Here is a 16,350-nt window from a genome sequence, read left to right as displayed (position 1 = left end):
TTATGGGTCCACCATTATTACATGCCTACTAGTTCAGTCTGTCAGACTTATGTATACTCTAAACTAATTCTGCTGTAAAATAACTTGTGCCTAACTCCATTCAGTGCTGTATATTTACTGCAGTTTTGTAATTCCAATTCCCAACTAGTTGTTTGTGCTACCGCTGTCTAATTTTTTGCTATTTGCTTTTTAAGTTTTTGTTTTTGAATTATTCTGTATAAATGTAAACCTATTTGCTGTTTATTGGAGCTTTTCTCCCCAGGTCTCCACTGAAAATGGGCTTCCATCCCAGCTGGACACTTACCCGGTGATCAAGTGTAAAATAAAATAAGTAAATAATATAAAATAATAACAGTTTAGTGCTTTACCAGCAGTATAGTGCTGAAACATTTCAGCTTGCTTTTATAGGCATGCCAGTTTTCCCACCATTTCCTGTAAATCAGTTTCTTAATACTTTGGTAAACTTGTGTGAATGAAAATAAACAGATCTTGACAGCAATGGTCCTGATTCAACCGTATCCCTATTGTCAACTGTTCTGATGGTAACCAAGTCAGACCACTGTCATCTGGAAGAGAAGTGGTTTTTGACTCGGACTTTTCTTAATCTGCTGTCATCTATGGAGGACTTCTTGTTCCACAAGCTATCTTCTGAACTTTGAAGTGCTGGAATGGGAGTTGTAAATATCAGAACAGCTTTGCTGTATACTCCAAACAAACCTATCAAAAAGATGTCCCTAAAAACTTTTTGTACCGTTTTATTTATTTATTTATTTTATTTTACATTTGTTTATCGGGAAAGTCCGACTGGACAAGGCTGACCATTTTCAATCCAAAAACATGAAACAATTTAGAAAAAAAAATTAAATTGTCAGAGAACCTTACATGAGTTTTAGTAGTTCAAGGAAGAAGTATAGAATATTCAAGACATTACTGTCCATAACAACATTATTTTTCAGTTTAGGTATGAACTGAAAGTATTTATGTCTATGTTTGCTTATTCGTGTACAGTAAAAGTTTTAGTTTCTCCAAAGTAAAAATGCACTTGTGTCATTTAGTACATTTTGCTTTTCTGCTATCTTGCTGCAGGCACACCAGCTAGATGAAGAAAAACATTACTTACGTCTGAAATTCCTGATAGAAAATCAAGTGCATTACTATGTACCAAGGCCAGAGGAAGAGGTGTATGATCTAGTAAGTAATTTTGGTACTATGATATCTGCAGTGTAGCTGGTGGTGATTAACAACAAATAGAAGTTAATGGTGCTTTTGTCACTGAAATACCTGCAATGTTAAAAAAAAATATTTTGATGATGATGATGATTGTGAGGGTGATTTACAGCAAAGTTACCGTTGCTTTGTTTTTATAGCTAACAAATTTCGTGCTCTAAAATTTTTTTGCAGTTTGTAATTTAATTCATGGAATTCAACTCGTATGATGAATCACACTGGAGATGCACTTTGTGATTTTTGTCTGTTAGTAGATTAGTATTTTAATAGCAAATGTCAGGAAGTTTTAAACAGTTGTAAATACCCATGTTAATCTTGGCTTAGCATACTAGCAAGGTAGCTAGATGTATTCCATGTCAGACAGAATAAAGTGAGCTTACATTTCTTTTAATTTGAAGTATTCACCAGAAGATTTTCTGAAGTATTCATTTTGTAATGCTGTATCTTAGAAATCTGTCATTTAGTAGATTTCTAGATATTCTTATTTGCACAGTAAAATAATGTGCATGCTGATTGGACAGAGACCACAACATGCTTGTTGTAAATTCAGCATTCCAAACAAGGACAGCTAACAACACATATTAAAAACAAACCCAACAATTATTAGAGGACATCTTCATCTCTCTACAAATTGATATAACAAGATCTCTTAAAAAAGAAAAATCACCTGCCAGACGTTTGGAGTCTACAAGCATCCTCATGTGAACTGTAGGACACTTAAACACTCCTCTGACTTAAGGAGTAAGCTTTTTTTATTTATTTTCACGTAAAGCAGAAATAATTTCTGACCGTCAGTAATGCCAAACATTAGGAAAAAAATGCTTGTCAAGAGTAAGAGCAAGCAACTCCATGGAGATGCAAACTCTTTATCAAAGGCACGGAAGGCACAACCGTGAGATCCTCCTAGCAGAAACTTTAACATACTATGCAAGCATTCACTGTATAAGCTTTTCATATGTGAGGTACATGTCTTATGTGGTCAAGACTAACAAATGATGGAGGAAGAACACTACAGTCTATTTAGAAAAGGTGAGAATGTTTCTGTTAAGTAATGTCATTGTATAAAAGCAGTAATCCACACCCGTGTGTGGATAATGCAGGATTTAGCTGTAGTTGGCTTTGTTTAATCATTCAGGCTTTACTTTCATGATCGAACCATGCCAGCTGTAGGTAAATCCAACATCGCCTTCACCTAGTCATGGATTATTGCTAAAATGTTCTTTTAATTATCATTAATGAAATAAAAGCAGTGTTTATAGTTTGCAAGGAAGCCGTTTATTGATTTGCTAATTAATAATAATAGCTACTCAGAAGTCTATTGTTTTGAATATCTGTAATATTTGTTTAGTAATAATTTGTGTATTGCAAATTCTTGGTGTTTAAATAATTTATATCCAAACTATACACAGATAGAAGTTTGTGTTTATTTGGCAATTTTGCTACATGTAACATTTCAATAGAACTTTTATTTATTTATTTATTTATTTATTTATTTATTTATTTATTTTTAGTAGTGGGAGGGGGATAAGAAAGCCAGTATGCTGAAGATTAATGAATGTGTATAGAAGAGGTATCTAAGCATATTTTAAATGCAAACAGTGACAGAAAGGACATTTCCAATTATACATTTACAAAAAATATATTGTAACAAGCATTGTTTGCTGTTGTTTTGAATCCAATCCATTACTTTACAACCTAAATGGACTGTGTAGTTTACAGAATGTATTCACTTAAGATTTGACTATATCACAAATAAAATTTAAGATCATAAATCAATATCTTTTGTCCATCTTTATTTAGGTAATAGGTTATCACTTTTATATAAACTCAATTATGCTACTTAATAAATTGTAATGTGAAAGGAATCAAGCTGTACAGGTTTAATTCTGAATGGAGTGCGTTTTCCCTGATACAGTCAAGCATATTAATCTTAATGCATTATGTTGGCATGACTGTGCTAAACATTGTAATTTGTGTGTGTGTGTGTGTGTTCTTTTTTAACAAATTTCTCACACTCCACCTTGCAACATGAGTTCATATACCTTACTAATGCAACTTTTAAGAACATTTTTCATTCTCACCATCGTGCTTTACACACACAGTATTTACATTATGCCTTCACATTTTTAGTACCCACCAACCCCCCCCAAAAAAATCTTCTTGAAGAGTACTTTTTTTATCCCAAATAAGCCAGATATCTTTTTAACCACATTTATTAACGTATGTCTGACATTCTCTTAATGAGTAATGTATCAGAAATGAAAAATCATGTTATCATTTTTTCATTTGCATATATTATACATTAGGTATATGTTTCTTTCTTTACAACAACTCTCATTTAGCCCTACATTACATAAATGTTTCTGGCTTCCCTTAAACCTCATTGCTCTTCCTGAACATTATTTTCCATGTTTTCTTCCCACAAATTCCATTTATTTCTGTCTTATTTTCTCATTCTGTCTCCTAAAGATCCTATTCCAGTTCTTTTATCTCTTCACAATATCTAATACTTTAAACACAGTTTGTTTAGATTTTCAATTCTATTTTCTAGTAATTGCTTTTTTGGCAGCCAGTGGAATTAAACTTCATAAGGCCAGTTCATTGTAGTCCCAAAAGCATGTTCACAATTATCTCTCTCTTCCCCATCATGCCTCCAGCATTTGCTGGCTACCAGAGGAAAAATTATTTGAAGTGTGCTTGAGGTGTAAAAGTACCCGTACAAACTCTTCCAATCAAAAATTGTAACCCTTCTGGGATTTGTTGCATACTTGGGAACATACATATGTCCTCCTGTTGTTCCCTTGTAAGTAGCTTTTCCAGTTTCTCTTTAAAATCTTTTCTGACTTCCTCTCATTGATTCTTATAATTATCATGCAATATTTTATATGCCCTAATAATTATCTCTAAATTCAACTAAAAACTCTACCAGAGCACGTCTTTCACTTAGGACTCCCATATGGCTTTCTCTTTACCTACACTCTTGGTATCAGTCCCTGGCGTGGAAGGCAGTCTTTAACCTGCAGTACAAACATCTTCTTGGCCTCATCACACTCTTACCTTTCTCTCTCTAAGTATTTGCTCCCAAATACCTTAGTTCCTTTACCAGTTTTCTCCAGTAAATTCCAGTCCCCTTTTGCCTATTTTCTCTACCACTGCCCGCAAGCATTCCTATTGGCAAAATTTCCTTTCTCCATTCATCTGTTGGCTTTGTTCTTAGAATACTTTTTTTCAACTTTAGGAGTGTAATATTCTCTATGGTTGTTCTTAAGGATCTACTTCCAAAATCCCACTCACTCTTCTTATTTGCTGAACTCCCACCTGCTTCATCATCAGCAGCCTTTTCTACTTTACATTATAATGTTCTGTGTTATTTATTTTGTATATGAACCTTAACTACGCAGCTCTAGAATATCCCTTCAAATCAGGTACTCCTAAACAACCTTCTATTCTATTGGGAAAATCAGCTTATCCTAATTAACTCGTGCCCTCTTCCCATCACAGATAAATTCCTTGAACTTTTTATTAATTATTATCCACAATTTCTCCTCTGGTTAATAAAATATGCATAACCAATATATAAAACTAAAGGGGCTAAAAACATTTTCAGTGCTTGTATGTTACTATCCATGTCAATAAACAAGAGCTTCCAGTTTCTCAGTTTTTGTATCACCTTTTGTTTAATCTCCTCCCACATATCCTTATCTGCCATAACAGAAGTATTTTTAATCCATACTCCTAAATATTTCACCTTATGTTCCCGTATGGGTATTGCTGAACCAGTTTGTGTGTGGTACATAGCTTATGGTCTTTATTTTTTCCTGAAAATACTTGAAACTGTCTCAAAATATTGCACAATTTCAATATGTCCTTTTCTTGATTTATCAGGTAGAAACTAATATCATTTGCAAGTAAAGCCAACTTTTCTTGATTGCCATATCAGTTATATCTTTGATTTTTTGAGTTCCTTATTTTCTTTCACAGTGGCTTGAAATATAAAGCAAATAAAGGGGAAAGAGGGGAATATTGCCTGGTTCTTGTGTTCAATCCAATTTAATGGAGATGAATCATTTCACTTGTAATTCTTGCTCTGATCCTTCGTATATCCACCTAATTAACCATATTATTGTGTCATGGAATATAAATACTTCATTGCCCTATACATAAAATCCCACTATAGTCTGTCATATTCTTTCTCTGCATCAAGACCCTCCAACGAAAGTGATATTTTCTTGTCTTCTTCTTCTGTTAATGATATCAAATGTTTGTCACCCCTCCACAAACCACATTGATCCATATCTATCCATTTTGGCAACAAGTTTGCCATTAGTTACAATAGATGTAAACATTTCATAATCGTGATTTAAAACTTGAAGTGAGTTTATCTGAAGCTGCGTCTGATGGATCTTTACCCTCTTTGGGTAATACAGCCACCACACCTTTCTTCCAAGATGCTGGTACCCCCCCCCCCCTTTAAATACTGTTCAAATCTTAGAAATCTTTATCACTTTCTTCCCTCATATCTTCTAGACTTCCAAAGGAATATCATCTGTTCCTGGAGATTTCCTGCCAATAAATTATACATCACCATTTTTATCTCATCTCCTCCTTAACTATTAGTTGTAGAGCTTCATCTTCCTCTAACCTTGGCATAATTAAGTTTTCTGAAATATTTCCCATTTGTGCTCTTTCTTGGTTTCCACATTCCTCTGATTTGTACAGATGTTGTAAAATTTCTGAAATATCTCTAATACTGTTGTAGGATCTCCGGTTATTTTTCTTGTTGTATGCTCTGCTCCCTAAGTTTGGAGACAGCGTTTTCTGTTGCCTAAATTGTTGTGCTGAAAGCTTCTGTGCTCTGGAGTTATCAGAAGTAGCTGCTTAACACCAGTTATTCTAAACTTGTGCATATTGTCCAAATACTCTTTTATTTTCTCTTTAGCGCTCTGAAGCTGCTGTGCTTCTTGTTCTTTGAGAGTCCCCTTAGTGTACAATACTTCAGCATTTGTCAGCTCCTCAAAAATAATTCCTATTACTTCTTAATCATACCATGTTCCCTTTTATTTCTACCCTATTTATCAACTCCATTTTCTTTTATACCACTCACTAGTTATACCGTCTGAAGAAATTTCTAAAATTTCTATCTTCTATATTACCAACAAACACCAACTATATGCCTCTGTTGCAATGTAAACGAACCAAAAATAAACAAAAAACATTGTGAAACTAAAAAGAAGTGATGTAATGTAGATTTAGCTCTTTCGACCTTTAACTGGTCTTTCTCCAAGATTAAAAACATTTGCATGACAAACTTTTTTACGTACCATCCATTAAATTGCCTTAACAATAAAAACACGTGAACAATTAATTAGTTGATTGATCAATTACACCATTAAAAATGTGTCATCAAACTATTGCAAAAATACCATCATAGAAAAATACTTATCAAATGTTTTTCTCACCACAAAATAATAACACACAACCTTTCAACATCATATTGTTTTCACTTACAATTATCATAATATTTTCACCTTTGTAAAACCACTTTATAATTTATATTACTATTTAAACCTGGTTGGTGGTAAGCATATAGTTCAACTTGCCACTTCAATTCTCTAAAATCCAATTCTTCCTGCTTGTCCCCACTGAAATCATTCTTAACATGGTTGATAACACAAAAATAAAATTTTTTGAAGGTCTTGCATACGGCTGCATGTTTAGCTAATGCATTGTCTGTGTTCCCCACCTTTATAGTGTATAAGTGCTCATAAATCCTTTTCCTAAGCTGTCTACTGGTTTTCCCTACGTAGAATGCTTATGTTCCCTATTAGAAGACCGAAGATTCATTTTTTCGAATGTGTCTTGGTCAAACTCAAAAGCCTGAAATGGCAAAATATCAAAGCGGCTTTTAAGCTAATTCTTTCCCTGGGAAAGAATTTGCTTGTCTGCTTCATTACTTTGCTATTTTCGGCACTGTAGTGATCTAATATAGACCCGAATGCTTCACATGAGAAGCACCTAGCTAAATAAACCACAAAGATGGATCCACAAGTAAATGAACCTGGTACTGGATTTATTTTATTACTACCCAAAACTTCGAAATTGGGAACTTCAGAAATATGTCTCCAGGTGGAACATTGCTGCCACTTAAAAGGGCCCCTCTTGTTTGTTGTTACAGTGCCTATAGGTTTCTCCAACAAAGCTTTGATATTTCTAGATTTTTTGTTGATAAATGTTGGAGCCTCCCTCCCCAGTACTGAACCAATGTCATTATTAGCACATAAAATTATCCAGTTGTTCCTAATGATGTTCTAAATGGCTTCACTATCCAATGAAAAAACTAATGATATAGAAAGAGACCATTCTCGGTGTGCATTGTTCACAACTGTGTTTTGTACATAACTGGACTTCCACTAAACTCTTGATTCACTATTTTGTCTGTAACATATTTGGGGTATCCTCTGTGGAAAAACCTGTGATGCAACTCCTTAATGAGCTCATCCAAAACTTGTAAGTCAGTGAGTGGTAAAACGTTTCAGCCTGATTACCTGCCCTCTTACAATGTTATATTTCATATAGGTGAGGTGCACACTAGAATAATGCAAAATGGCATTACTGGAAACATTTTTGTAACTAATAATCATACTCAGCTTTTTGTCTCCAAAATGTTTTTCTACTTTTAAATCCAAAAGGTAAATGCTACTTATATACTGTACTGATGTGAAAACTCCAAAAATAGGTGCTAGTGTTTATAGCCTGTACAAATGCTTCTAATTCTGCAGTGTTCCCCCTCCACATGAAAAACAAATTGTCAATGAAACAAAAGTATAGATGCACCTTATTATAATCCTTGAACTTAGAAAAAAGTTGTGTTTCCCAATACATCAGAACCAAATTATTATAAGTTGGGGCCATTCTGGCCTTCATAGCAACACCCCTCTCTTGATGATAATAGTCTCCCTCTAAGGTGAAATAGTTGTTGGATAAAACCCAATATATGCTTTTGATCAAAAACTTACGTTCCCCTAATTCATAATCCATACTCTGACTCAACATAAACCTTACCTACTCTAAGTCAACACCATGTGGAGTAGAAGTGTAGAGTGACTTGACGTCCACCGTAACAAGAAGGTATTCCTTGTTAATTTCACTCTCCCATATTTTTTTAAGGAAGTCAAAGGAGTCTTTAATAAAGGAACACCCTCTTGTACAGCCTTTAAAAGTGCCCTATCTACAAATTTGGATACTGATTCCAACTTAGAAGCTGGAGCAGATACTATAGGTCTGTCTGGGGAGGTTGACCTCACTTTTGTGAATTTTTGGGAGGAACTGACCTACTTTGGGTTTAGGGGTATTGAAAAAAGTGTACATTTTTTCTGATGCAACTCCTCAGACAAAGTTTCAAATAGCCAAGACTCTGCATGCCTGTGTGCTTTGAAAACTTGTTTGGTCACTTTCTTGTAAAAAACGTCATCTTATAATAAACTTAGTATACTGTTGACCTAGTCTCCATAATTAACCATCACTATAGCTCCCCCCTTATCCAGCTTCATAATTCTGATGCTGGTAGCATTTTTCAAAACTTGAAAGCTTTGTCTTTCAGCATCAGTGAGATTGTAAAACTTTAGTGCTTTTTTTTTTGCAGCACCCCTCTAATGTCATTCTCACATTCTGAAGACCAGTTAAAGGTTGAAAGCACTAAATTTACATTAAATCACTTTTTTTTTTAGTTTCACAGTGTTTTTGTTTATTTATCTTGTATATTAACTCTAGAATAATTTCCACTACCCATTCCATGAATTTCTTTCTCTTTAACAGGTAGATTTGAAAGCACCAGTGTCTCATTTCTTCTTCTTTTACTTTGTGTTGTATCTTAATTTTTATTGCTGCATGATCTGAAATAATTTGTGGATGGGTGTCGAAGTTTTTAATTAAATGCACATGCTCCTGTGAAATAAAAGTTCTGTCCAGTTCAGCCCAGTTATTGTAGTTTGGGAAATAAGTACATTTTGTCTGAGTTCCTACTACTGAATTCACATCTTCCATACCAAATATCTTCATAAATTTCTTAGAAATTTACCGTCTTTTGATAGCTATTCCCTTCTATGTCCGTGTTATCTATCCTCATTATTGCAAATCAAGTTTCACTCCCCACCTGTCAGTAATATTTCCTGCTGAAAGCTGATATATAAGCTAGGTATCTTAAAGTTTGGACCATCTAGTTCGTTAGGTTAGACTAAATGTCATATAAAATGCTGTACGAGGGAACCATCACCTGCATTTGATTCATGTTGTTTTAGCTTCTTATGTGTGAAGACCCCTACTTAGTCTTCCATATTGTGTTTGTATTAATGAAGACAGTGTACTTAACTACTACTTCTTTTAGTACCTTTCACTACTTATGTTTTGTCTCTGTTCATCTGCCGTTGCCTTTTCCTGGAGGAGAAGTTGTTTATTCTGCATACTGTGAGCATTCCCAACCATTTGTGTTTTTTTCCTAAATCTCTGTAAGGTTCATGATTGTAGGGTAATGTGCGCTTTTTATCATCTTTATGTTTTGATTATCAAACAGGTAGTACAAAAGTGATTGTAACACTGTGTCATCTTTTTTACCAGAAAACCACTGAGCTGTTAGTCAGTGCAGTTTAATGACATTTCTCTGGGGGCTGTGGGTAGAATGATTAGCTAGTCTGTGTTTCAGAAATGTTTCCATATTGAACATTTATGCCGCAGTCGCTTGTTCATTGGTGCTTACTCTGACTGCAGGAGTAGCACTTCCTTTGGAAGAACTGTCATCTCAGGCATTCTTTTACAAGGTCATTTCCACTCATTTTGTCATTTTTACCAAGTGTTTCTTAGTCAACATTTGCAGACTGGGGTTAAGTCACCCTATGATGCCCAAACCCTCCAGATAAATTCACCCTAGTAAATGTTTTTGTACTAAAAATGGGCTTATGTAAATGATAAAAAGTATGGTATCCTCACTTTTGGTAGACATCCCCTCCTGTCATCATACTGTCTGGACAACATATCTGTACAAAACATAACTGTAGTCAGGGATCCAGGTACGTAATTGATAGCTTGCTCTCTTTTGACTATATGTAACAATGTTTTTTAGGAAATCCTTTTAATTTAGTCCAGCTAATTGCCAAATGAATATCATCAAGGCCTAAGGAGGCCACCAGTTCTTTTTGCTCAGCATTATTATCAGGTCAGTTAACGAGTACCATGCACTTTTTGGAATGTATCTCACTAAACATATCAAACAATTAGAAACACCCCAAAGGCTCCTAACGAAAAAAAAAATCACAGGTCTAAATTCCCTGAAAAATCAAGATAGGCTGGAAGCTTTTATCCCCTTATTCAGTGTCGTGCATACATTTGCAGGCAGATCTCTGTCTTGGTTACCGCACAGTTAGAGACCCAATTATCTTACACCTCCTATTTCTCCAAAAGTTTAATACCTCTACCACTAGTTAACTTAAATCTTCACCCAACAGATAAAAGGATGGAGGGATAACCTTATAACCCTCCACCTCGCTAATCTCTGGAATACATTTCTCCTGCATGCTAAGCATTGTGACTCACTATCTTCCTTTAAACATAAATTAAATGACTGGATGGGTATCCACAAATTTATTCCACAGAGAAAGGAGGTGCTGCCTGAGGGAGAGTACTTTCAAGGAAAGAATGGTCATGAGACACTGTGATCATGGAGTATGAATCGATAGTACAGAATGTTCCTTCAACTTAAGTCTAGCATACATATATGTAGAGACTGTATTGGCGGATCTTCTATGGTGGGTATTTTATTTCTTCCTCTTTTCTCTATTTCTGGCACTTCCTGCTTCTTCTCTGAACTGCATCCAGAGTATATGTAAGTAATCAATAATTAAGTAGCTTTCAATAGTTATATACTTAAGTGTTTTCTTGCTGGTGGAAGTCCATTTTAATATGGGTATAGTAGAGGTGGGAGGTACATTGGAGTGTGAATCAGAATATTGACAGCCCTTAATCCAGGTGAATGGATGTTATACACAAGCCAAAGGATCGTGCCTTTTCAACAGTTTGCACTAGTTAGGAGTACCCATGTGTCATACCTGATTCACTGATAGGTTGCAACTGTTTGTTTGAGTTGGATGTAGTAATGTCATAAAGATTGCTCTTTTTATTTATTTAAGTGTTTGTGGATTAGTTCATTAGTTATTTTATGTGATTTTGTTAAGCGGGGTAGAGCACTGATCCCACTGGGCCTAATTCAGTCTCTGTCAAACAGTACAACTCTTTATTTTAATGTAACAAGAGTAGACTTTTCAGTGGGGCTGGATTGATTAATTTATTGATCGGGTGGGTGCACTGATCATAAGGAGAATTTTCTGATGCAGTCCAGACTGTACAGAATTGTATTAGTGACTTCAATGATCAAAATATAAGACGGAATGCAAGTGATAGTTATTAATTTATACAGTAGATAGTAGTTTAAATAGTAGTTGAATACCTGCTGAAAAGTGGACGAAGAAACTAAATGAGCTTCAGAAAACATTGAAAGTTATGCATATTCATTGTAGGGTTTCAGAAGTGTTGTTACTTTTAAAGAATGTATAATGTGCTTTTTTTTATACGAGAGGAAACCGGACAAAACGTAAATGTAAATGCTGGAAGGGTTAAGTACCCCTAACCAACAGGTCATGTGTCAATATAAACAGACTGAGTTTAAAAGTGAGGGTATTAGACAACAGAGGCTTGTTTGTAGAAATTGCTTTATTTACTACTGTTTTTTGTTTGGGTACCATTTTGTTTGCTTAGTCAAAGGCTGTTTTTCCAGGAACTGTTGTGGAGCGTAAACTAACTTTGTTCTAAGATCCTGTCGTCAGAATGTTGACAGATGCTTTTACAGTTGTATGTGTTTGACATTGAGATGTGTAAATTCTCATTTTAAATTATCTTTGTTTTCTTGCCACCAGTTTTACAAAGAGGTTGAAATACATCGTAAAACTGTGCGGAACATTCAGATGAGCAGGTCTGGTGCATCATCTTTAAATTATGGTAAGAGAAAAAAGCGTTGGCATTTTCTTTTCACATAAACAAAATTGTAGAAGTTATGTCAAGCTCCATTGGCCCAAGAGTTGTAAACACTGAAAGCTTTACTTGGTAATTCTCCTGTAAGTTAAACTGATGTTTAGGAGTGCAGGTACCCTTTTTGGAAATCAGTGATTCTCTTCATCCTAAATGACTGCCACTGTAATTCTTCATTTGGCAAACTGGCCTGCCAGTGAAACTCATTTGGCCAGAATACTAAAGCAGTTAGATGTCCCAGTATAATGTGCCTCTCCAGCATTATGTAGACAATTGCTCAAATAGAGGGAAATTCCAAAATGGTTTGTTTTGCCACTGTAAAAAGGTAAAGATACATTTCTTAAGCTATCTCCACTTAGTTTTTTTTATTAGTTCAATACCCAAAGCGGTCAGGGATGGGATTTTATTTTTAATGACTAATGGAGTGAAACACCGGGCGGCCACGGTGGTAGCATTGTCGCCTCACAGCAAGAGGTTCCCTGGTTCAGTCCTTGGCTGGGGTGTCTTCTGTGTGGAGTCTACATGTCCTCCCTGTGGTCGCGTGGGTTTCCTCCGGATGCTCCGGTTTCCTCCCACATCCCAAAGACATGCTGTAGGTGGATTGGACACTCTAAATTGACCTTAGGTGTGAGTGCATGTGTGTGTGTGCCTTCTGTGGAAGGTTGGGCGCCGGGCTGGCAACTGGACACTGTAAAACTCCACTGCCAATCATGAGCGGACAGGTGATCCGCTGTGGCGACCCCTAACTGGGAAAAGCTGAAAGAAGAAGAAGAAGAATTGAGTGAAACACGAGTGCAGTCGTTAGCTTTGCTACCTCACAGTGTTTGGATCTCCTGTTCAGTTCTTGGCATGGATGCCTTCCGTGTCATGTCTACACATACTATTTGTGCCTGCAAGGGCTTTCACCCAATGCTCCAGTCTCCTTCTGTATCACAAGCATGGACTTTGGGTGAATCCAAATTACTGGTAGGAGGGGTGTGTTTATATTCCATGATGAGTACATGCCAGTTCAGGATTAGTTTCTCCACCTTAAATCATTCGACTGTTAGGACAAGCCATGGCTCCCACCTGGATCTGATTAAGCATGTAATCAGAAAATGCATGAACGAATGCTTAACTATGTTCAGATGTATGTTGGTGTTCTTGTTCATCACTTTAAATGGAATTGGGAAGACATATTTTAGAGATTTATGTTGTTACACTAATTTGATTGTGCAGAAGGCTATTTCTTAACTTTCTTTCTTTAAACAGTTTTACATGCTTTTCCTTTTTTAATATGAGTAGTAATTGTGATAGTAAAAGGAATGTTCCTTCATCACATAGACATGGTGTTTGTCTTCTTTATGAGAAAATAGGTAAGGTGTAATATGATAATTAATGCAGTTTTCAGTATATTTTAAAGGAAAAAAGTTATTTATTGTTATGATGCTAATCCTGACACTCCTTGGTAATTAGTCACTTTCTTCTTGTTTCAAAAAGTATTTTATTATGAAAATCCCCATATCCAACTTCTTCCGATAAGTGTGGTAAGCCCAAGTTTAGACGTAAAGTGTCTCACCAGTTCAGAGAAATAAAAAAAAAATTAAAACACAAAGTTCAGTACAAAAAAAAAGAAAAAGCTTAGTAATAAATTAGATTTTAGCGATGACTAGAAAAATTCATTGAAGTAAAATGATTCTCTTTGCCTGAATGTGATGAAGCTTCTTATATAGGCTGCAAATGGTACTATGATTCTCAGCTGTCAGAAGGATTGTTCAATATATATTCTTATCTGTAGTTTGTGGACCTACAGCCTGTCACCTCCGTTCACTCTGCCATACTGTTGCCTTGTCAATTTTTTTTACTCCCAAAGTCCAGATTATCATGGTTGGGGCTTTGACTTTAATTCCTATGCTTTTGTTTCATCTATGTCTGGCTCTCATTTTCAATCTATATAGCAATGACAATTTTTTTCTGGTGGTTTAGAGTGTTGCAAACCCTCCCACTCCCAACATGCTGGCCTTGTTGCTTTTGCAAAAGAGCTTTTTACTAGTGCAGGAAACTAATGCAGTTTTTAATCAGGTCCCCTCTTTTCTGATGCTATGCCAGGGACATCTTTATTTCATAGTAATACTGTGTCCCAGAGACATAGTTTTGCAGTGGTCTAGATTTCATCTAGAATTGCTGCAGAAGTTGGGTAAGGATGTATGTTGTCTTTCATCAGATTACTGCTGTGAGACTTGGACCATTCTGCCATTGAAGAGGATGAATCCAGTGCTACTACTTATAAAAGTCTGTCTTTGATATTTCTTTTGGTGACTCAGTTCAGTTTCTGAAACGTTATGAATGAGGTTCAATGTATAATAATTTCCTCAGAGGTTTGCCATCCTGACCTATTCTGAAAAGCTTAAAGCTTCTTGTATATTTGTTATTTCTACTTTTGAATTTCCTATCTACATAAAACATAGTTCGTCCCTGTCCATTTTATATGCAACTTAGATCTGTGGATTGGAAACACAGAATTTATTGCAGAACTGCCCCCTGTAGTATTAACTGATAGAGGCAGCACCTAAATGCTTTATCCCATGCGTGGGTCCCCCTCACATTATGTATGATACGATTCCAGTTATTCTCGGTAGGGGTAATATGTAATTATTGACCATGTGATGGGTAGGGCGAGTCTATAACCATGTAGGATAGGTTATTTTGAGTACAAAAAGGGAAATTGGCTAGGCTTAAAATAGGCCTGCAAGGGCAGCTAGCCTAGTACTTAACTATGACTCCATGGACCTATTGAGATGATAACATGTATTTGAATTTTTTATTGCTTTTCTTTATTGTTGTACTGGAGCTTTGATGTCTGGAATCCTGTTGAAAAGGATATTTCTGAGCTCATTTAGACTATTTGGTAAACAAAGTTAACTAACTAACCAGCATGCCTACCTGAAGGTTATATACTTTGTCTGAGAATTTTTACATTTTAAAATAATTTACAGTGACCCTGCTGCCTTTGATAATTTCTGTTAAATGTTAGAATATGACTATGTCATTGGCCTCTGCCTTGTTTGTTAGATACTCCAATACCTTTGAACACTGTAGCAGAAAGGTTCATAATTCATTGTTTGTTGCCTTTAGAGTGGCAAATCACCAAACCTATATGCTTTCTTATGTGTTTGAGATACACCAATACCAGCAAGTTAATGAGGTGGTCTTCTGTATAGTCAGGAATACTTTTTATGGTTCCTAAAAAAATCAAATTCAGTTTTTATGAGGTGAATTCTGTCACCTTTGTGTAATTTCTGGCCATTACCATAATTCCATTGCCATTTTTAATATATAATAAACTCATCCACACATACGCATAAAATTTAAACAGTTTCTATACACAGAACACTCCATAATCTGGAAATATTATAAGAAAAAAGTACAGGTTAATGAGTGCTCTTGCCTAAAATGTCCAAATCCATGAAAATCTTGTGATTTTCCAATGTTCAAACAGTCCAGTTTTAGTGCTCATTGATATTTTTCCTGGTAAAGTGGAAAATCAGTATTCTTGCCTGAGTTAAGGAATAGTTTATTGCACTTGCTATCTGCTGCTGATAATCTCATGTGTAATGCCATCAAGTATGTCAGTGATTCGGTAGGTTCTTTTTTCAAGCTTTGGTCACAAGAATAGTCATGAGGTAACATGGCTGACTCAGTTTTTGTCCCTTTTTAGACGATATTGCAACTACCCTATTTTACTCAGTTTTGGATTACCTTTATGTTTTGGTTCTGATACAGGAGTGAGTGAGTGTGTATGTGTGTGTGTGTATTGCATATGCATATGCTATACATATACACACACACACACACACACACCTGTATAAAATGCTTTTCCTTCCTTGTGCTTGTCAAGTATCACCTCTCCATTGATCACTTGGAGAGACTGTCATCCAGGCAGCCATGATGGGTCGGTTGTTTGCTGCTCCTTAGTGGAACCCCGGAGTGCTTTCTTTTATGACAACGCCTTTGTGCACCCTCATCCCAGTGGACTGATGGGCTTTTTCAATCATCCCAGAATAAATCTGT

General features: G+C 35.7%; 1 protein-coding gene across 4 annotated transcripts in view; it reads left to right on the top strand.

Moving 5' to 3' along the window:
* The window catches only part of TIAM1 (TIAM Rac1 associated GEF 1), a 2,502,716-nt gene that overhangs the window by 973,673 nt on the left and 1,512,693 nt on the right, over positions 1-16,350 (top strand). For all 4 annotated transcript variants that reach the window (XM_044071404.1, XM_044071407.1, XM_044071408.1 and 1 more), the window contains 2 exons: positions 1,087-1,191; positions 12,189-12,270. In XM_044071404.1, coding sequence (XP_043927339.1) covers positions 1,087-1,191; positions 12,189-12,270 — 187 coding nt within the window. The remainder of the gene's footprint in view (positions 1-1,086; positions 1,192-12,188; positions 12,271-16,350) is intronic.

This window comes from Protopterus annectens, chromosome 5.part0, assembly GCF_019279795.1.
Source record: "Protopterus annectens isolate FY-2018-M chromosome 5.part0, PAN1.0, whole genome shotgun sequence".
In the NCBI taxonomy this organism is placed as follows: Eukaryota; Metazoa; Chordata; order Ceratodontiformes; family Protopteridae; genus Protopterus; species Protopterus annectens.
This window is presented reverse-complemented; position numbering and strand designations above follow the sequence as displayed.